At 40.0% G+C, this 20,339-nt stretch overlaps 1 protein-coding gene across 2 annotated transcripts in view; it reads right to left on the bottom strand.

Moving 5' to 3' along the window:
• The window catches only part of CTTNBP2 (cortactin binding protein 2), a 193,285-nt gene extending 175,650 nt beyond the window's left edge, over positions 1-17,635 (bottom strand). For both annotated transcript variants that reach the window (XM_020976040.2, XM_078154098.1), the window contains exon 1: positions 17,375-17,635. In XM_020976040.2, the coding sequence (XP_020831699.1) occupies positions 17,375-17,464 (90 nt within the window). In that variant the 5' untranslated portion in view covers positions 17,465-17,635. The remainder of the gene's footprint in view (positions 1-17,374) is intronic.
• Positions 17,636-20,339: the final 2,704 nt, after the last annotated feature.

Below are 20,339 nucleotides of genomic sequence, written 5' to 3'. Positions count from 1 at the left end.
GGCATTGTGCTATGGTGGAACAAGGAATATGGTTCCCAACCCACAAGTCGCTTCTAATCTAACTTTAGTATCTCTCTGGACCCTTCCTATCATCTATACATGAAACTATACTCCCATAATAGGATCACAGAGTTGTAGAGGATACTATAATGAACCAAATCCCCCTGTGATCCTGTGCAGACTTAAGTCATAGAGAGGTTATGGGACTTGCCCAAGGTCACATAGTAATAGGAAACACAGGTAAGATTTGCACCCATGTCTTCTGACTCCAATCTCATCACTCTGCACTATATAATGCTGCAAAAAGGAAATATTTAAAGTAAAGAGAGGAGCACAGGCTATTGATCTTTAAGGAGTAGTTAATTGTTGTTAATACTCTTTTTTTTTGTGAGGCAATCAGGGTTAAATGACTTGCCCAGGGTCACACATCTAGTAAGTGTCATGTCTCTGAGACTGGATTTGAACTCAGGTCCTCCTGACTCCAAGGCCAGAGCTCTATCCAATGTATCATCTAGCTGCCCCTGTTGTTAATGTTCTTAAGGTAAGTTTGAGTCATTTTTTAATTGCTCTTGGATCAACAATAGGTATTTGGAGAAATAAGAAGAGGAAAATAAGTACTGTTAGCAAAAACAAAAAAGAATGTGTAGCCTTAGTGATCGACTATTTCCAAATCTACCTTGCAGCCTTGCCCTTTATATGTGAAAATAGCTGGAATCAGGAAAACGTATTGCTGACAGGTAAAGACAGGATGTGTTTCCTGAGATCCTATTTCTTGGGAAATTTTTTTAATCTTGGTCCAATAACTTCAACATTCTGACCATAATAAAAGACAGACACTTGCTTTTCCCACTGAGCTGAAGGAAGGAGCTGTTATTTATATATTGTTTAGAGTGTCATGTTTAATTAATGTTGCTTCAGCTTCTTTTAAAGACTTGAGTTAATTATTTTCCAAAGCTTCATAAACCAAATGTTCCATCTTACCAATACACTCACTTCTTATATTCTCTGTTCCAGCTGAATTAGCCTACTACTAGCTGCTCTATGTACAAGACATTAAACATCCCTCTTCCATGTCCTTCCACAAGTGATCTACCATATCTGGAATATAATTCCTCCTCATCTCACCCCCCCCCCGAATCTCTGCCTTCCAGGGGCCACCTCCTACTCAAAGCTTTTCCTGATCTCCTTATTTATTTGCATTCTCTCTTGAAATTATTTTTCATTACTTTACATATACATTGGCTTTATTTATTTATGTTATATCTTGCCAAAAAGAGCAGAGACTATTTCAGTTTTGGGCTTTGTACCCTCAGTCCCTAGCACCATGCCTTACACGGAATAAGCACTTAACAAACGTCTACTGAATGAAGGAATGACAACTAATATAACGTACTATAAGGATTTTGATTTGTATTGGAGAACAAGGCATCTGACCTGGTTATATCTCACTATACACCACATACACACACACACACACACACACACACACACACACACTCAATTATATGATTAAGGTTTCCTAACAATAAGATGGAACATTAATAGAATCCTGGCATAATTAATCTTGATATACCACAAATTCACATATACTACAGGTCCAATGCCTATGAACAAAGTGATATGCTACATGTATCCCAAGAATAAACCACTACTATAATCCTTGTCTTTTCAAAGACATGCTCATATTATAATAAATTATACCTTATTCTCATTTATTCCTTTATTCTAATTTATTAAAGTATATAATTTTAAAACTTTATTCCCATCCCCACAGAAATGCCATGAACATTGAAAATCATGTATATGAAAATAACTAAAAGTTTCAAGTTATTCTACAAATAAATTCAAGGTATTTTGACCAAACTGGAAGAGAAGGAAAGAGGAAATAATCATTTATATAGCACCTACAATATGCCAGACACTGCGTTAAGTGCTTCCACAAACACTGTCTCATTTGATCCTAACGACAACCCTGTGAGATAGATGCTATTAGTATTCCCATTTTATAGTTGAGGAAATGGAGGCAAATAGAGGTTAAGTGATTTGCCCAGGGTTACACAGAGAGAAAAATGTCTGAAGCCAAATCTAAATTCAGATCTTCCTGACTCCAAGCCCAGCACTCTATCCCCTGCGCCACAAACTATCAGCAAGAAATGTAACTTCACAGCTCTTTTTGTGGTGGCCAAGGACTGGAAATTGAGGGGATGCCCATCAGCTGGGGAAAGGCTGAACAAATTGTGACATGAATGTAATGGAATACTATTGTGCTATAAGAAATGGTGAGCAGGCAGACTTCAGAAAAACCTGGAAAGACCTGCATGAACTGATGCTGAGTGAAGTGAGCAGAACCAGGAGAACATTGTACACAGTAACAGCTGCACTACGTGACGATCAGCGATGACTGACTCAGCCCTTCTCAGCAATGCGAGGATCTAAGACAATTCCAAAAGACTCATGATGGAAAATGCTACTTATATCCAGAGAAAGAACTATGGAGTCTGAATGCAGATCAAAGCACACTATTTTCTCTTTTTTGTTTGTTTGCTTCTTCTGTCTCATGGTTTTTCCTTTTGGTTCTAGTTCTTGTTTACAGCACAACTAATGTGGAAATATGTTGTTTTAAAAAAGAAAAATGTGCAAAAAAAGAGAAATATAACTAAAATTGTTTTCTTGGACGTGGATTTTATCAGTATATACAGGAAATGGCAGGAAATATCCTCTACCAATCAATCAACAAGTATTATTAAGCATGTTCTATATGCCACAAGGACCTTCCATTTTATCCAGAGAGACAATATGTACATAGATAACTATACACAAAATAAATAAAACATAAATAATTGGGGGGAGGAAGAGGAATGAAAACAGACACACTACTGAGCTTGGGCAGGGGATCAGGAAAGGCTTCATGTAGGAAGTGGCACTGGAGCTGAATTTTGAAGGAAATTGAGGATTTAAAGGTAGAGATGAAGATGTTCTCGGCAGGAGATTAGCCCATGCAAATACACAGAGATGGAACATAGAAAGTTGTGCCTGAAAAGAAACAAGAAGGCTCTAGAGTAAGAAGGGACATAATACACAATAAATCTGGAAAGGCATTTGGAGGCCAGGTTGTGAAATGTTGGTATTTGGTCCTAAAGGTAGCAGGGGGCCACTGAAGTTTATTGAGTAAGGGAATAATATTGTTAGACCTTTGCTTTAGTAAAATCCCTTTGGCAACTTTGGAAGGTCAACTGGGGAAAAGATCTGAGGCAAAGAAGTCCAATGAGGAGACTATTGCAATGGCCCTGGTGAAAGGTGATGAGGGCCTAAAAGAGGGCTGGGGCCATGAGCAAAGATGTAAGAGAAGTTATGGATGTAAAACTGATAAGACTTAAAAATGTAGTTTTCGATATTGCCTGGAAGTTGATCCCAAGAGGGATAAGTGCCTTGTCCAGGGTCACAAGCTCAATGTATATGGGAAGTCACACAAATTCATGTCCTCAAGATACTGTGGCCAGCCCTCCATCTACTATGTCCTGCTGATCCTTTCACTTTTGCACAAACAGAATTGCCAGGTAAATAAATTTTGAGGTTATAAAGAAGAGAAGTTGGTTGTAATCTGTTTTTACAATTACCATTAAATCTGGAAATTTTCTTCTCTAACTTTGTTTTTCAAATTATATATTTTTGTGTTCCTCAAGAAAAAAATATTAAAACATTCAGAAAAGAACAAAGAAAAGTTCAAATAAAAATGAAATTTTCTATATCTTCAGATGATAAGAAAGCCTGTCTAACCTCATTTCCCCTAAGCATTCTCAAAAGAATTTTATCTACATAGGAAGAGATATATAAGACAAGAGTTATTATATAATGTCTATAATTTAGAGGGGGAAAACATTATACATTGTCCCCATTTCTCTTAAAAAAAACCCTTTCACTTGATGCTGCATCTTCTTAAGCTATCATTTTATCTTGTCTTCCTTCAATAGAGAACTAGAAAACGCTATTTAGGCTTCTCAACCCTTTGCAATCTGGCTTCTCACCTTCTCACTCATTAAACTGCTCTCTACATTACCAATGATCTATTAATTGCAATAGTTCACAGCACCTTACATAATCCTCTTTCATACTGTGTTGTTGTTGTTGTTGTTGTTGTTGTTGTTTTATACACTGAAATGTTTGTTGGTTGGTTTACAATAAAAGATTTTTTTTAAGTGAATGGCCTTTTCACAGTGCTTACTCTTTTGAAGTTCTCAGGAACACCTGATACTTCTGACTACCCCCTCCTCCTAAGTAAACTACCCTTCCAGAGTTTTCATGACATGGCTCTCTCCTGGTTATCCTGCCTATCTGGCTGCTTCTCATTCTCCTTTCCTAGATCATCCCTATGCCTCTTCCACATCCCTGTTTTGAGTTCCTCAGGACTCTGCCCTATCTAGAAGAGCTTATCAACCATCATGTTTTTAACAATTGTCTCTATGCAGATGATTCCCAAAACGTATCTCTCCAGCTCAAATCCTTTCTGAACTCCCTTCCTGCATAGCCAGCTGCCTATTGGACATCTACAACTGACCTTGTAACACCTCTCAAACTCACCATTAAGTAGTGTCTGAAGAGTTCTGGACTTGGATTAAGAAAGACCTGGGTTCAAATCCTGTCTCTCACAACTACTTGCTATAAAACTCTGGGCAAGTAACAACTCTCTGAACTTCTGTTTACTCATCCCTAAAATGAAGGGCTTGGAATCAATGGTCTCCTCCAATTCTAAGCCTATGATTCCAAGACCTATTTATTCCCTTCTTGCCATCTGTACTACCACCACTCCTGGTCAGCCACTCACCACTCTACTAGACTACTACAAACAGCCTCCTAATTGGTCCCTCTGCATCCAGTCTCTCCTTTCTAATTCATCCTCCACACAGCTGTCAAATCTATATTCTCAAAGCACTGGTCTGACTATGTCATCCCCCTGCTCAAGAAAATCCAGTGGCTCTTTTTGTTGTCTCCAAGCTCAAAAACAAACTACTTTGGCTTTTAAAGTCCTTTCTGATATGCCTCCAGCTAACTTTTCCACATAGTACTCTCTTTCAAGGACACTATGATCTGGCCAAGACAAACTGAATGATTTGCTGCTTCCCATTCACTTCATTCCATCTTTCATCTCTAGTCCTTTGCACAGGCTGTCTCACAGACCTGAAATGCCCTCTCTCCTCACCTCTAATTCACAGGATCCCTCGCTTCCACCAGAGCTACAGTCCAGAAGCCAACCTTCCTTAAGTATATCCCATCTGGACCCCTGCAGCTGCTCACAGTTAGCAATTTCTACATGTTTCCTCCCAACAAAATATATTTTTTAAGAGCAGGAACTATTTAATTTTTGAGGGTTTTTTTTATGTTGACACCTAGAACAGTGCCTGGCATATATATTCTTAATCTTAATTTCACTTGCTGAATTAATTATAACAGAGTGCTCACTAAATCATTCAAAATGGCATTGATCAGTAGAACCAAGATAACAATTTATTTAATAACCACATTAACTGTAAAAGAAAATCATACTCGGATACCTCACAGCTCTGATGAATGCAATGCCCAACTGTGACTTAGGCAGGTAAAGCATGGCTCCCACTTCCTGGCAAAGAGATGGTGGATTACATGGGCAGAATGAAGCATATATTTTCAGTCACAGTCAAGGTATTGATTTGTTTTGCTAGACTGTATTTGTTACCAGAGAAATGGGGAGGGGTGGCTAAGGTGGAGGGATCTATCACTGGAAGGTGATAGTGATGTAAAAAAGCAGAGGCTTAATGGAACATTAAAGGGAATCTCAGTGGAAAGTTTTAAAGAATAAGCTTTATAGATGGTGCTTGATTCTCCCACTTCCTTTCAATTAAAAAAAAATTACTTCTCAATTCTACAGAGGCCTGAAAAGCACTCTCATACATGTTGTGGCCCATGACATCTACCAAGAAAAATACTGGGGCGGGGGAAGCTTTTTATTTTATCATCTAGTTGTAAAGCCTGTGTGTAGTAAACTAAAGGTACTCTGGTTGTTGGCCTCTGGAGAAGCAAGCAGGGGACACAGCACACTCACAGAGCAAAGCACTTATGTACAAAAGTATATTCTTAAGAAAAAGCAGTCCATTAAATCCACAGAAACTATTCAGTACAGTTCTGTTTTCAATTGCTTTGGATCATTTGGGAAGGAAAAAATAACCTCTATCTCGGCTTTCTCTTGGTAGGCACATATCAAGAGGAGATAGACAAAAAAAACCAACACAGAGCTAAGTACGTTCTAATTGTCACTGCTGAATTTCTGCAAAAGCCAAGCTGACACCTCCCAGTCAAAAGTAAAGTACTAACTGTGCCAGCAGATGCAGCCTACTGCTCCAGCCATGTGGTGTCAGAGAATGACAGATCATTGGTCTGCAGACAGCAGTGACCCAAGAAACCACATAGTCTAATCCCTTCATTTTAACTCAGAGAAAATGAAGTTCCAGGGAGACTAAGTGGTCAAAGCCCTTCTAAACACCTTCCCCCTCCCCACCTTTCCAATCCTCTTACACCTTACACTGCACCCAGTGACAAAGGCCTGCCGGCTGTTTCTTAAGCAAAACATTCCATTTCCCTTCCTAGCTTCCCGGGTCTTTTTTAACTTCCTAGTTTAAATCCTACCTTCTACAAGAAGCCTTTTCCTCAAATCTCTTAATTCTAGCTCTTTTCCTCGGTTGATTGTTTCCTATTTATCCTGCTTGTTTTACATAGTCTTACACAGTTTTACATCTTGTCTCCCCCGTTAGAAAGTGAGCTCCTGGAGGGTAAGGCCTGTCTTTTGTCTTTCTCTGTATCCCCAGAACTTAGCAGAAGGCCTGGCACATTAGAGTAATTTAATACATGTTTCCTGACTTACTGACTTGTCCAAGGTCACAAAGAACAGTGAGCCTCTGAGGTAGGATCTGAAGCCAGGGTACACCGAGTACAAAGTTAGGGCTCTTCATCCAAAACTATAACCGCCTCTTTACTTTGGGAAGCATTCTGTTAGACATGGCAGGGCAAGGCTGAAGTCAGCCAGTTGAGAAACCAACTTGTCATAAAGTACAGTTATGAGACCGCACAGTAAGGGGATCGCCTCTTCAGTCAACTCCTAGGATGAAACACTGGTGGTATGAATAGAAACTATGAAGCAGGGTTGCACTTCAAAGCAAAAGAATGAACTCCATCTTTCTATATGTTGCAACAATGAATTCTGAAATAAGCAGTTCAGAACCCAGTTAGTTGTTCTTGAAAGTTAACACAGGAAACATCACGTTGTAGTGGAAAGGAAATGGATGGGAGTTAGAAGACACGGGTTCTAGTACCAGGCCTGCCACTGGCTAGTTGTGTAATGCTGCATGTGTCACACCCACTCTAAATCTCAATTTCTTCATCGGTAAAATGAGAACGGGTTGAGCTAGATAAGGGACATCCAATTTTTTTCCCCACATGATTAGAAATCTATGTGTGCAGTCTGCATCCTTTTAAAAATGACTAACAATGACACACAGCCTGTTAATTGTTTTAAAATATGGATTTCTCCTCCCGATGCCCCCCCTACCCCAGAACTACAAAAGCAATACACAAGAGAATCTGAGTGGCAGCTGACCTATAGGACGTTCCTTGGGGCTACTGTCCCAGATAGACCACTAGATTGCAGGAAACTTCTTACATAATTATCTGTGCCTAAAACATTGTTCTAAAGGGCCTAGAAAATTTGTTTAAGCCACTTTCTACTGATTCACCTTTTTATCTCAATATTTAATACTTTGTTATAAATTTTACTATTATTAGGTAAAAAGTATGAGACAGTGGAAGACCACAAGATTTGGAGTCAGAAGATCTGGGTTTGAATCCTGGTTCTGTCATTTACAACCTGTGTAACCTTAGGCAAAATCACTTCATCTTCCTATGGCCCAATTTTGCCATCTGTAGAATGAGAATGATCACTAAGGTTCCTTCCTTCCAGTTCTAAAATTCCATGATCTGTGATTGTGTGGTGCTAATAATTAGCATTTAGAACTGTAACATTTAGAAACTGCCCACACTGTTTTCTTCTGGCTGATTCAATATTTTATCTAAGGATATGTGGTTTTGTAGCAACTGGGAAGAACTGATGGGAAAAAAGAGAAGAAACCAATAATGAGTCTTTTGAAATGTGTGGGCAAAGATCAAGTTTTGAAAACTTTGAATACGGAGAAATATTAACATCCCCAAAGTCACCCTTCCAGCAGAGATCAAGCATACATTTTCTCTAAGTCACAAAATTTACATTGTATCCAACTACAGCGCCAGGGTGCTCTAGTAGAATTAATCTTACAAGAGAAACGCAGAAAGGAAAACTGCATTGAATATTTCTAAAATGCTGGATCTTTTCAAGGTACTTTCAAACTACATAATCCCTCTTCATATCAACACTACTTCATTGGTTAACACCTCTATCCTCTCTTTTATTAAGTTTAAGAAACTAGAATACAAGGAGACTAAATGACTTAGTTAATGATATACAGTCAAGTAAAGTCAAACCAGCTCTTTGGTCCATTGAAAACTATGTTATTGCTTCCTTTGTGCAAGGTAGGGTATAATCTGTCTATCTGCTTTGGTATAAAGCAAGAGCCTACGCAAACAGAGTGAACAGCAGGGCAGTCTTCATATACTTCAAAGCCACAGTCATGGTTTCATGGCTCATTCTTAGAAGCAACTATTACTACAAAGTGATGAAAAACTGTGTTTATCAGGAATTAGTACAATCAACATAAGCTTACAATGCTAAAAATCATAGGGTTAAAATGAATGCATCTGAATATTTCAAGTTTGCCCATTTTAGCTCTTCTCTGACCTCCTCTGGACCTCTTCTTTCTGATAAAATACATCCACATATACATGCACATACATACAATTTGCACTTATATTTAAGACAGCAAAGCAGCATGTCATATGAAATCAGGACAAGATCACGAAGCAATAAAACTGACTAGGAAACAGAAAGCGACCAGACCTGCTGCTCGGTACAATTAAATTTGACTAAGAGAAACCTAAAATGAAAACCAGAGAACAAGCAAATGATGGACACAGTCTCAGATAACCAGGGCTACTTCCTACTTTCTCCCTAAGCTCATCACTCTTTTAGAAAAGGGTATTTCAAATAGTACAAAGCAATGTGTCCTATTTCTATTTTTTGTCTTTCAATGTTACAAGAGCCCTGTAGAGGGTCTTTGTTTAAAATAATCTGCAGGAGCCAGCAATCAGATGAAATAAATATTTATTTAAGAAGCTCAAATTGCAATTATAAATATTCTCTCCAAGATCCAGCTTGAGATGGCAAATCCCAACACTAATATTCAAGAGTAACCTGAGACACCTAGAGATTAAATGATCCGCTTTCAGCTGGAACTCAAAGCTGGAACTCAGACGTTCTAAAGAAATGCTGTTGTTGTTTAAACAGAACATTAAAATTTCAAAACAAAGGCACTCAGGAAACAAACATCCAGTCCCCACAGCAATATTAACTCGGCTATATTGCATTTGCTGGCCATAATGTTTTAATTGGCACTTAGCCCACTGAATGGATGCAAATATTTAATACATTCAGTGTGAGCAAATAAAAAGAATTAAAAGGCTACCTACTGGAAGTCACATGGCATTAAGATGGTTCTCAATATTTGTGTACATAGTTCTTACTAACATCAACAGTGAGCTCACGGTCACAATTATGACAGCAAAATGACTACCATCAACTCACTTGTTTTATTTCTATCTCTAGTGCCTAAAGCACAGTAGGCACTTAATAAATACTCCTTGACTGATAAATTGCTTCTTTTCACTGTGCTGAGGACTTTAACAAAATTATCTTCTTTCTGCTGTTGCCTGTTTCCAAAAAGGACAAACCAATGCAGGAAATTTAATGTTACGTCAGCCTTGCTTACGGTATATTCAGATAGAGAAATCCAGCCTCTGAACCAGTACTTGTGATAAGGAAGAAACAGGGGAAGGCATGAAGGAAGGCATTATTCAACTTCTTCTTCGAGTCCATTTAATAAATTTGCCCCACAGATCAAGTATGACTGAAAGGGACCTCGACAGCCACCTAGGAGTCCAGCCTCCCTCGTCTTACAGGGAGACAAAAAGGTTAAGTGACTTCTGCTAGGTTATTTAGGTAGTAAGCATCAGAAGCGAACCCAGGATTTCTGAAGTCAATTCACAGTCAAATCTTTCTACTGGACCACAATGTCTCCTGAATGATTCATAACAGTTTTTCCATGCCTTCTCTCCACCTCTTGTTATTTGTATTTTTTCCCAAATCTCAATATCTCAGTGACAACCATGACCCATCAAAAGGCCTACCAAGACTGAAAGGAGAGTTCAGAACCCTTGGGAGTCAATGGCGGAAGAGGGTGAAAAGGAAGAATTGTCATTCCCACATATCAATCCCTGTTCTCAATAAAAGAGTAAAAGAGGAAAACTTATAGTCACATAAATTAAAATGAAAAGGGAGGCAGAAGGCAGACAGAAAGTAGCCAAGCAAAAAGAGAAGAAATAAAGTCAGACATGGTAAAGAGGAAGTTTTAAATATGTTGAGAGTATCACCTGGGGAAAGGCAGGGAAAGACCAATGATGACGTTCACTGAATTAGCTACAATGATCCACTGTCAATCGTTTGTTAACTTGCAGGTCAATATTTCTCTTAATATACACATAAATACACAAAGTTAAACTAAGAAACCAGTAGGAATGCACACTCCCTGTTTTCTATAATCAGGTGAGTTGTACTAACTCATCTAATACTCATCCATGCTGTGCTTGGGTAGAACAGTGTGTACTTTTCAAATTGCTGATAAGGATCTGTAACTGTGAACAATATTCAGTGTGGAAAATGAACTGGCCTCTACCAGGACTAAATCTTAGCTTCCACAGTACTACAGCTACACAGCTTTATAGATATATAACCAGACCTATGATTGCATTGCTATAGGGGGCTCCTAGTGAAGAATTTCTTTGACCAATGCAGATCAGTGCCTTCCCTGCAATGTATAATCAGAGAGTTGTCTGGGGACATTGTGAGAATAAATGACATGCCCAAGACAGTACAGTCAATATGTGTCAGAATAGGAACTTGAACTCAGCCCTCCCTGACTACATGGCCAGGTCTCTATCCACTATACCATATTGTCTATATGTATACAATGCCTGTTCTCACTAATAGTTCTCACTATTTCTGAGGAAAATTCAACCTACATACAACAGGCAGCACAAAATGGAGGCCTCCAAAAAATCCCAGAAACCACTGTAGCTAGACTCTTGGATTCCAGGGCTATGTAAAGCGACATGTTATCCTAGCTCCATGACAATTTAGGGCAGTAGTGTCAAACTCAAATAGAAAGGGATCCTGCTGGGCAGCATAATGATTTAGAAAGCTATATATTAACATAATCTATGTTGTACTGTACTTTTATTTACTTTATTAAGCATTTCCCAATTACATTTTAACCTGTTTTGGCTCCACTTGGAGTTTTGGGGCAGCTTGTGGCCAGTGGGCTGAAAATCTCACACTGCTGATTTAAGATACAAAACAGAAGCACTTAACAAAACAGCAATAAATAATACAGGGAAAAACAATATGGTGGCGGAGAATTAGCAATTTTTAAAAAATTACTATCAAAGGGGAGAGGAAAGGTGAATGAGAAGTTGTTAGTTAAGCTGACAGATATGCCTACTATGTTCTGATGTCTCTAAAATCTTTATGAGAATGATCTGTGTCTATATAGAGAATATCTTTGTTAAAATATGAGAAGGGAAGAGATAGGCTTTTGCAGATAATTCTGTGCAGCAGACCACACGCTGCCAATCACTAAGCGGTCTAGCAGGTACAAAGAAGACACGACATATTCATGATCTGCTGATTACAAAAAGCATTTGATTTGGTAGGGCAACATATAGCCTTACAGGCTCTATTTCTACAAGGTGTCCTTCAAGCATATTTTAATACAATAACAAGAAGCCTGGATAGTTGCAACCACAGTGATAATTTTGCTCAGTGATGCTCTGATTACCAATGATAAATAAGTCAGAAATGAGAGAGCACACTACACCCTTGCATGCTCACCAAGGTTTACACTACTGTCATGGAGTTCACCCTGCAAAGGGTCCAAATAAAGCAGAGATTTCCTGTAAACTGCAAGGTGTCATGTACGTGCTACTGTTTGCAGATAATAGATAGTGCACTGATGGCATCATCTTAGAACACTACAGGTCTCCTCCTCAAGAGATCTGACCATTCAAAAAAGATTAGCCTTGAAAGTCACACAAGAAAAAAACAAGTTGATGAAGAATCTATATCGTCTAGATGAAGGTAGGCGGGCAGTTAGACAGACAGTCCACTGTGTTAGCCCATGAATATATCACGCAAGCACTACAGCTGAACAATGAGCCAGGCCCAGGACAGAATACAATGAAGAGGACCGCCTGGGTTATATTTGAATAATTAAGCAGCACTTTCAAAATCCTGTAAGATGTCCCCTGACACAAAAATTCATTTAAAAAAAAAAAACACACTGATATTTCCCCCATAGATGGCTTCAAATTAAGGATAGCTGAAAAATCAAAATGCAGAGTGATGTAAAAGGCAATGGAGAAATGAATGGTGCATGTAAGTAGATAAAAACAGCTAGAGATTACTTGAGGACATCAAAGAGCAATAAAGATGTAAGCAAGGTGATATTGAAAAAGGTCAAGTATGAAGAGTGAGGGATGTTAACATATGGCCAGCCTAAGCGCAAGGCTAGTATTCACAAAATGTTAAAAATCAGGAGGTGGATGTTAGTTAAATTTTCTATGGAAAATTTATCGGAAGGTATGGACAAAAATCACACAGGATTAAGAAAGCATTGATGGGCTGTGATTTCTACCAGTGGAGAAATTACTCACAAGAGTCCAGAAAGGTACTAAGGTATGCACAAAGATAACTTACGTAACCACATTTTCAATACTGGACTGAAGTTCTATCGTTTAATCTCTTCAAAGGATCATAGATTTAGAGTAGTAAGGACCCTTTCAGCTCATCTAGTCCAACACCCTTATTTTGAGGATACTGGCCCAAAGACACTAGGTGACTTCCCTAAGGTCACGTGGCTAATAAATATCAGACATAAGATTTGAACCCACTGTGTTCTCTGGTTCTATCCCTCCAAACTCCAGCCCTCATTCTACTACACCATGCTACCTACCTACTGCCACTCTATTATGCTGGTCAAGGTTACAGAGTGAGAAAACAATTCTAATCTGGGTTCAAGTTATAGAACCTAAGGATACTTAACAATATCCCAGATGTTTCCACTAATTGTGTGACTCTGACCAAATCAGACACTTAGACCTCAGTTTCCTTGTCTATAAAATTATTTCTGAGGTCTCTTCAAGTAATAAAATATATGACTATGTCAACTGAACATTTCTCCTTTTCTCTAGCACACATCGTCCTAGATTACAGGAGTTTTAACTGACTATTTCCCATGCTTGGAAGGCTTTTCTTCATCTCTACTTCCTGGCTTCGTACAAGTCCCAGCAAAAAATCTCATTTTCCGGGGCAGCTGGGTGGTGCAATGGATAGAGCACCAGCCCTGGAGTCAAGAGGACCTGACCTCAGACACATAATGCGCACCAGCTGTGTGACCCTGGGCAAATCCCATTGCCTAGCCAAAAAAAAAAAAACAAACCTCATTTTCTATGGGAAACCTAGGTGATCCCCCTTAATTTTAGTGCCTTCCCTTGCTGATTGATTCCAATTTACCCTGTATGCATCTTGCTTTTTTGTAGATGTTTGTATGAACAACTTGAGAGCAGGGCCTGCATTTTGTCATTCTTGGTATCCCTAGATTTTAGCACAGTGCCTGGTATATAGCAGGCACTTAAATCTTTGTCTGAAAAGGAGATAATACATCCTGTAGAGCACTTTTCAAACTTTAAAATGCAACAGAAGTGTCAATTATGATTATTAAAAAGGAAAATGTCAAACCTTTTAAAAAATGCTAAATATCATGCCTTTCCCAGCTTTGGGCAAGAATGTAAGTCAGTAATTCCACAGCTTTAAATCCAGTAAATCTTTGTTTTGCAAAGGCATCCATCACATACAGCTATTTGATAACTATGTTTTTGCTGTATTTTGAAAGAAAATGGCTTAGCAATAATTTTCATTTCAGTTAAGACAGATCTTTTCATTGCTGGCTCTACCCCAAAACTCACCTGCAAGACATCAGGAAAATTTATAAAATGTGACAGCTATTTTTTTTATTAATACTGTCATTGCAGGTGTAAGTCATTCAGTGATATTTAGCACGTTTTAACGAATCCTTGCCTAAGTTTTCCCCTGGCACTATCGCTATGACAACAAAGAATATACACTAAATCTTTTGCACACATACCGACTCCTGCATGTGGTCCAGGAAAGCCCAGAATGATCTCTCTCTCCTGCTTCTCAAATTCTTAGTGACAATTAAAAAAAAAGCATTTTTCCCATGCTATCCTATACATTAGGAGTTATTTCCACTGTGGAATGATAATATGAATTCCCAGAATCACAATATTTGGCTAAGAAATTGAAAACACTACTGGATCCTTGGAATGGTTGACAGCACTTGATAATTGATACGATAGCACCAATAGTACTGGCTGACTTAATTGTTACCATTCCTTTCATTGCACCAGCTATGCTTTTAGGATTTAAATAGCTAAACAAAACTTTCACAACCTGAATTAAAAACACTCCCCTGGAAATCATATTAAACTGAAAAACTATAAATTCAACTTGTTTCCAGGCAACCATCCAAATAGATCAACTTTCAGAAAAAAAAACTCCCAAAAAATAGCCTACTTTGCCTTTAAGGATCATTTAAATCATCATTAGCAAAAGAAATACACACCCAATTTGAAATAAAATGGAAACTATGTTAAAAAAAGATATAAAAAGCCATAGTTTCCAAAATATACAGAATTTAAAACGTAGCAGGAAGGACTCAATCAGCCAAGAATATGTAGGAGTGTGAAAATGTCTCTTGCTTTTAAACACTGGGTGATAAATTACATTTGTATGAAAATATCACCTCTCCAGCTCCTCTTACTTTAATTTAAAATTAGCCTTCAGGGCATCAACTGACAATGGAGAGTGGGTGACATAATGAGTAAACAAACCTTTAAAAAAACATTTTTAAAGGAAAAAAAAAGCTTTCCCAGCTATTAAAAAAAAACAGAGGGGTTACTTAAAAAATAAGTTGTAAAATGCTAAAAGATTAACCTTACCAAAATATATCTAGTCTAAAGGAATCTCTGGAAATAAAAAGCAGGTTAAGATTTCTTTGGCAAGTCTCAGGAGTAAACCTCAAACTAATTGAACACACACACACACACACACACACACACACACACACACACACACACACACGCTCCTGGGATTTTATGAATTATTAAACAACAAAAAAGAGAATTAACATCAACATCACAAAAATCAACCTAATCATCGTCATCTGGATCTATGGCCTAAACAAATAAATAAATCAGATAGAGTCCATAAATCATGTATTTACGTTTTGCTTTACTTTCAGTAGGTGATTAAAGTCCTGAGGCTCATAACAAAGAAACCCATTCTAAGTATGCAACGAGACCTAAAAAGTAAACCTTTTTTTTTAAAAAAGAAAAAAGACAAAACTCTTTTTCACCTTCACTACCTCGCCTTATCCATCATCACACCATGAAGATCCCTGGTCATTTTCAGTAACACATAATTGTTTTCTGGCTTAACAGCAGTCTCGATTGTGTTTCACGTAGGGTTAATGGTTTGCTTTCCACATCATAAACTGGACTATTTCATTTGCAATCTTAATGCCTTTAAAAAAAATTCCCATGTCAATAAAAACCTAAAGACCAAAATCTAGCAATTGCAGAAGTAGAAATCAATAGGTCTCCTACTTCTCTCCCAAATTCTCACTTCTCTTGTATATTTCTCCTTTCATTCCTTGTTACCGCCATGCACCCACTACCCCCACCCCTTCCTTCTTTTCTAGCTAGGGAAAGTTGAAAAGATTTTAGCTGTTTACTCTTGGCCCCGTCCCCTGTTTGTAACCGAAACGTAAGCTCAGTTTAAGCAGTAAGAAACAAGAAGGAAGACTGCATGGTACAAAACAGAAGCGTTGACAGAAATTCTTATTTCCTTCACTTTATCAGAACCGCACACTGGAAATAACTAAAGTAAGAGGGGGGGCGAAGGGCAGGCAGGCAGAGCTGTTTTTTTTTTTTTTAAACAGGCTCCATGCTGCTCTAAACAGCCAGGCTGTTTCCTCAAATATTGAAAACATTTTCCACCCATTACGTGGGGTTCAGCTCTATTCAACCGCAGGGGCTTGTCACCTGCTCTGATTTCCACCCACAAGGTAAAAAGATGCAGGCGGAGGAGGAGAGGGGCAGGTATCACGGGGCATGTAGAAAAAAACGAAGGCGATTTAATGTCAAAACCTCGTCCTGAGACCGTCAAAGCCTGTCTCTCGCTGTTTCAGTCTCTGTTAGTCTTTCCCTCCCCCCACCCCAAGCTTCTGTCAGCACTTAAAAAGGGGGAAAAGGGAAGAGTGAGGAGGGGGTTTCAAGGAGTCAAAAGAAGTGCCAATGCTCGGTCACTGGCAGACCCGAGCCCAACCCACTCGTGGATTTCTGCAGTGACTTTCCCCAGAGGCATCTCCAAGCATCCTCAAACACACAATAGGCAGCTGCACACCTGTCCTATACCTAACCATGGATCGTCCTCTTCTCCATCCCCTTCTCCAAATATTTCTGAGATCCCTGGCTAGGTGACAAGCGACCACCTCTAAGGCTCGCCAACACATACATACACACACATACACGCACACACATACATACACATACACACACCCCACAAACACGCGCGGCAGAGATGCAAACAATAGGGTTTGGTCAAGTTCGCTGGGAAATACAACACAATTCACCCTCGGCCAAACCAGCTGGGGTTGGGGAGAGTGGGAAGGGTTAGGGGAGAACAGGAGGAGGGCGTGCAAAGAGGGTGGGACCCGGGAAAGCAAGCTTAGGGAACGGGTGCAGGCGGCTAGAGGGGCGGGCTCCCGAGAGGTGCCCCGCAGGGAAGGATCGCCAAGGAAGACTGGAGGAACGGAAGGGGTGCTTTCCAGCTGCAGGGGAAGATCGGGAGCAAGCCCCGGCCACCTCCAGTTGCAGGGGTGTGGCGTGGGGACGAAAGGTATTCCCGGGAGGAAGGTTTCAGTGCTTGGTAGACCGCGGAACCCGCCACCTTAAGCCCCAGCACCCCGCACCGCCACCCGCAACGCGCCAGCCCCTGGAGCTCGGTTACCGCCGCCGCCGCCGCCGCTGCCGGGGCTCCCGCTGGGTCCTCCGTGGTGCGGGAGAAGTCAGACTCGCAGCTTGCCCCGTCCGTCGCCATCTTCCTGCTCTAGCGGATCTGAATGCGAGCACCGAGCTGCAGCTCCCCAGCTCAGCCCCCTCGCTCTGCACGGGAGGTGCTTAACCCCCTGCGCGCCGGACAGCCGGGCACTAAGACTAGCCGGGAGGAGAAGAAGGAGTCGGGAGTGCCGAGTTCTGCACACCTCCCCAGCTCCGCACCCCCAGCCCGCAAAACACTCCTCCCCTTGCCTGCCCGCCCCCGCCGCGCTTTAACCCGCTGCGCGCTGGAGCCCAGCCCAGCGCGGAACCCCGGTGCCAGGGAGGGGCCCGCGGCACGGCGCAGGCGGGCACCCCCGCTTTCTCGTGCTGTGAGCCTCACTTCTTTCCGGCTCCAGAAACCCACGCCGCCAGGCATCCCGGTGGAAGGGTCTCTGGGGAGGGTGGGGGTGACCTTGGTCGTATACCCGCCTCCTCAGTTTGAAAGACAACCCAAGTGTTTCCAAAGCACAACCCTATTCCTTTCTCTTCTTAGTGAAACAGACTAGAGATAAGCACGGCTCTGGGGTTATGGCTCTGTCCCCTAGGCAGATGGGGGAATCTGAGGGGCCGAATATAAACTGTCAGTACACCCCTACGTGACAACGCTGCAGAGTTAAAACTCAATTTCAGGTCTCCCAAATTCTAACTCCAAGTTAGGTCAAGAGTAATCGCCTTCCCTCCCCAACTGAGATAAAGCACTGTTTTCATCTTCAGCAATTTCCTTTTATTCTTCCGACAAAAGTCACTTGTCAAACCTCCTATCTCTCAAACGATCGACTATTTCCCTACTCCAAATGGCCACCAATTTTAAACCGAAGATTTTCTCTCCTGGTCTCCTATTAATAGTATCTCAGATTTAAAGCTGTGAGGACCCTCAGAGAGCATCTATTCCAACCTCCTCGTTTTAGAGATCAAGAAGTAGGGCCCAGAGATGCAGTGACTTGCCCAAGGTCACACAGGTAGTAAATGAAGAAGAATTTGAACCACGGTCCTCAGACTTTAAAACCAGGGGACTTTCCACTGCGTTGATTAACCATTCCACTGTTGCCCATCCCACTTCATTCTTGACTGTGCTGCCTTCACTTAGACTTTAAAGAACTGGTTACACGTGGACAAGTACTTCTGTTTCCTCATCTGACTAAAGCCTTTTCCATTTCTATCATTTTGCAGTGGATAGAGTGCTAGGTTTGACGCCAAGAACATCTGGGTTCTGGTTCTGTCTCAGACACTTACTAGTGTCTACTACACTATTACTTGCTATTTGGCCTCTACTTTCCCAAGTGTAAAATGGGGATAATACTGTTGTAGGGTGTGACCAGTAGTGCTGGGTAAATAGAAAATGAGATAATTAGCTTTCCAAACCTTACAGTGTTAGCTTTCTAAACCTTACAGTGTTATATGAATGTTAATTTTTTGGTTTTTTGAGGATGATTCTAGACCTAGCCAAGGAGTCCTCTTATGGGGACAAGACACTGATCTACCTTACTTCTTAAACATTTCTTAAAGGAAGTGTGATATTGTGAGAAAAGCACTAAATTTGGAGTTAGGTTCTAATCCCAGTTCTGCTTCTTACAGATGAGTGATCTTGGGCAAGTTACAACCTCTCTGGCCCCCAATTTCCTTATCTACAGAATAAAGAGATTTAGTGCCTCTATGACTATGCTCCTGTTGACTTTCCCTGGGGATGATGGGGTACCTTTTTTTTTTTAATATTCCAGTCAACCAAACAATTAACAAACGTTTATGAAATCTCAACCTTGTGCCAGACTCTAGTCTCTCTATTCTGATCATTAAACGAGTAGCCCTGAAAAAAAGCCTGGGGGAATTAACCTTGTAATCTGAAATACTAACAACTTGGGGGGGGAGAACCATTTTTATGAGATTTTTCAAATATGAATTTACAAAATATTTTTAAAAGATCACTTTTCTATATAATTCACAAGGGATTTTGGATAATATTAGAGAGTTTACCCCATACTCCTTTGCCCCCACCCACACCTGATTCAGTTCATGCCCTTTCCTGCCAACTACCATGTTGTGCAAATCTATCCCTTTATCAGGACCATATGGTATAAACCCTTCTAGAATTGCTAGATATCCTAAAAATGTGTTGAAAGCATGAAATCAAATCCAAGCATCCAAGCTGTGTTTCAGTAAAGTAGCAATGAACTAGTATTTACTGACTCCTTAGGAAAAAAATAGACTTGAAATTCTAAGAGATCATTAGATTATAATTTCCAGCCTGGGCTCTGACTAACTGGGACCAATGTTCCTGTTTTAGACAGGTACATATCCATATTGGGACTTCTAATTATAGGTTCTTCACACTCTAATCGCTCAATTTACAAATTGGGCCCAAATCTGACACAAACCAGGGCAGGGAAAATATCTCCTGTAGGGTCTTGAACTGGAGTTGATTCATTGCCTGAGAAATGTTAACTCTTTAATTTCAACTTTCTGGAAGACTCTCAAACCAAATTTCTGTGCTAATGATCAGTCAGATGGTCTGAGTACTTTCTCACCGAAGAGATTAGGGCATAATTAATTCTTGAATAAATACAAGTTCTTTATTTTTCTTTGAGGCATGGACAAGTACTTCTTCCTTTAGCTCTTTGGATTTACCATCTCTATTTCTCAAAAAAAGATAAAAAAAAATTCCTCTGAAATTGATGCCTTCCTCTAGAATCCTAACTCTGCTGACAAGATAATACAACAGTACCTAATAAGTAAAAGTTATCTGCTGAAGAACTTGAAATTAAGAGAAATGAAAGAAGTTTGCTCTTTCTTTTCAAGAAACATTTTCTTGCAAAACAAAGGAGTGAATTGTCTTGTATTGCTATTGGATTATAAACCAGAGAGTTAACTATCTCACTGCT

Source organism: Phascolarctos cinereus, unplaced genomic scaffold, assembly GCF_003287225.1.
Source record: "Phascolarctos cinereus isolate Bilbo 61053 unplaced genomic scaffold, phaCin_HiC Scaffold_1;HRSCAF=81, whole genome shotgun sequence".
Lineage (NCBI taxonomy): Eukaryota > Metazoa > Chordata > Mammalia > Diprotodontia > Phascolarctidae > Phascolarctos > Phascolarctos cinereus.
This window is presented reverse-complemented; position numbering and strand designations above follow the sequence as displayed.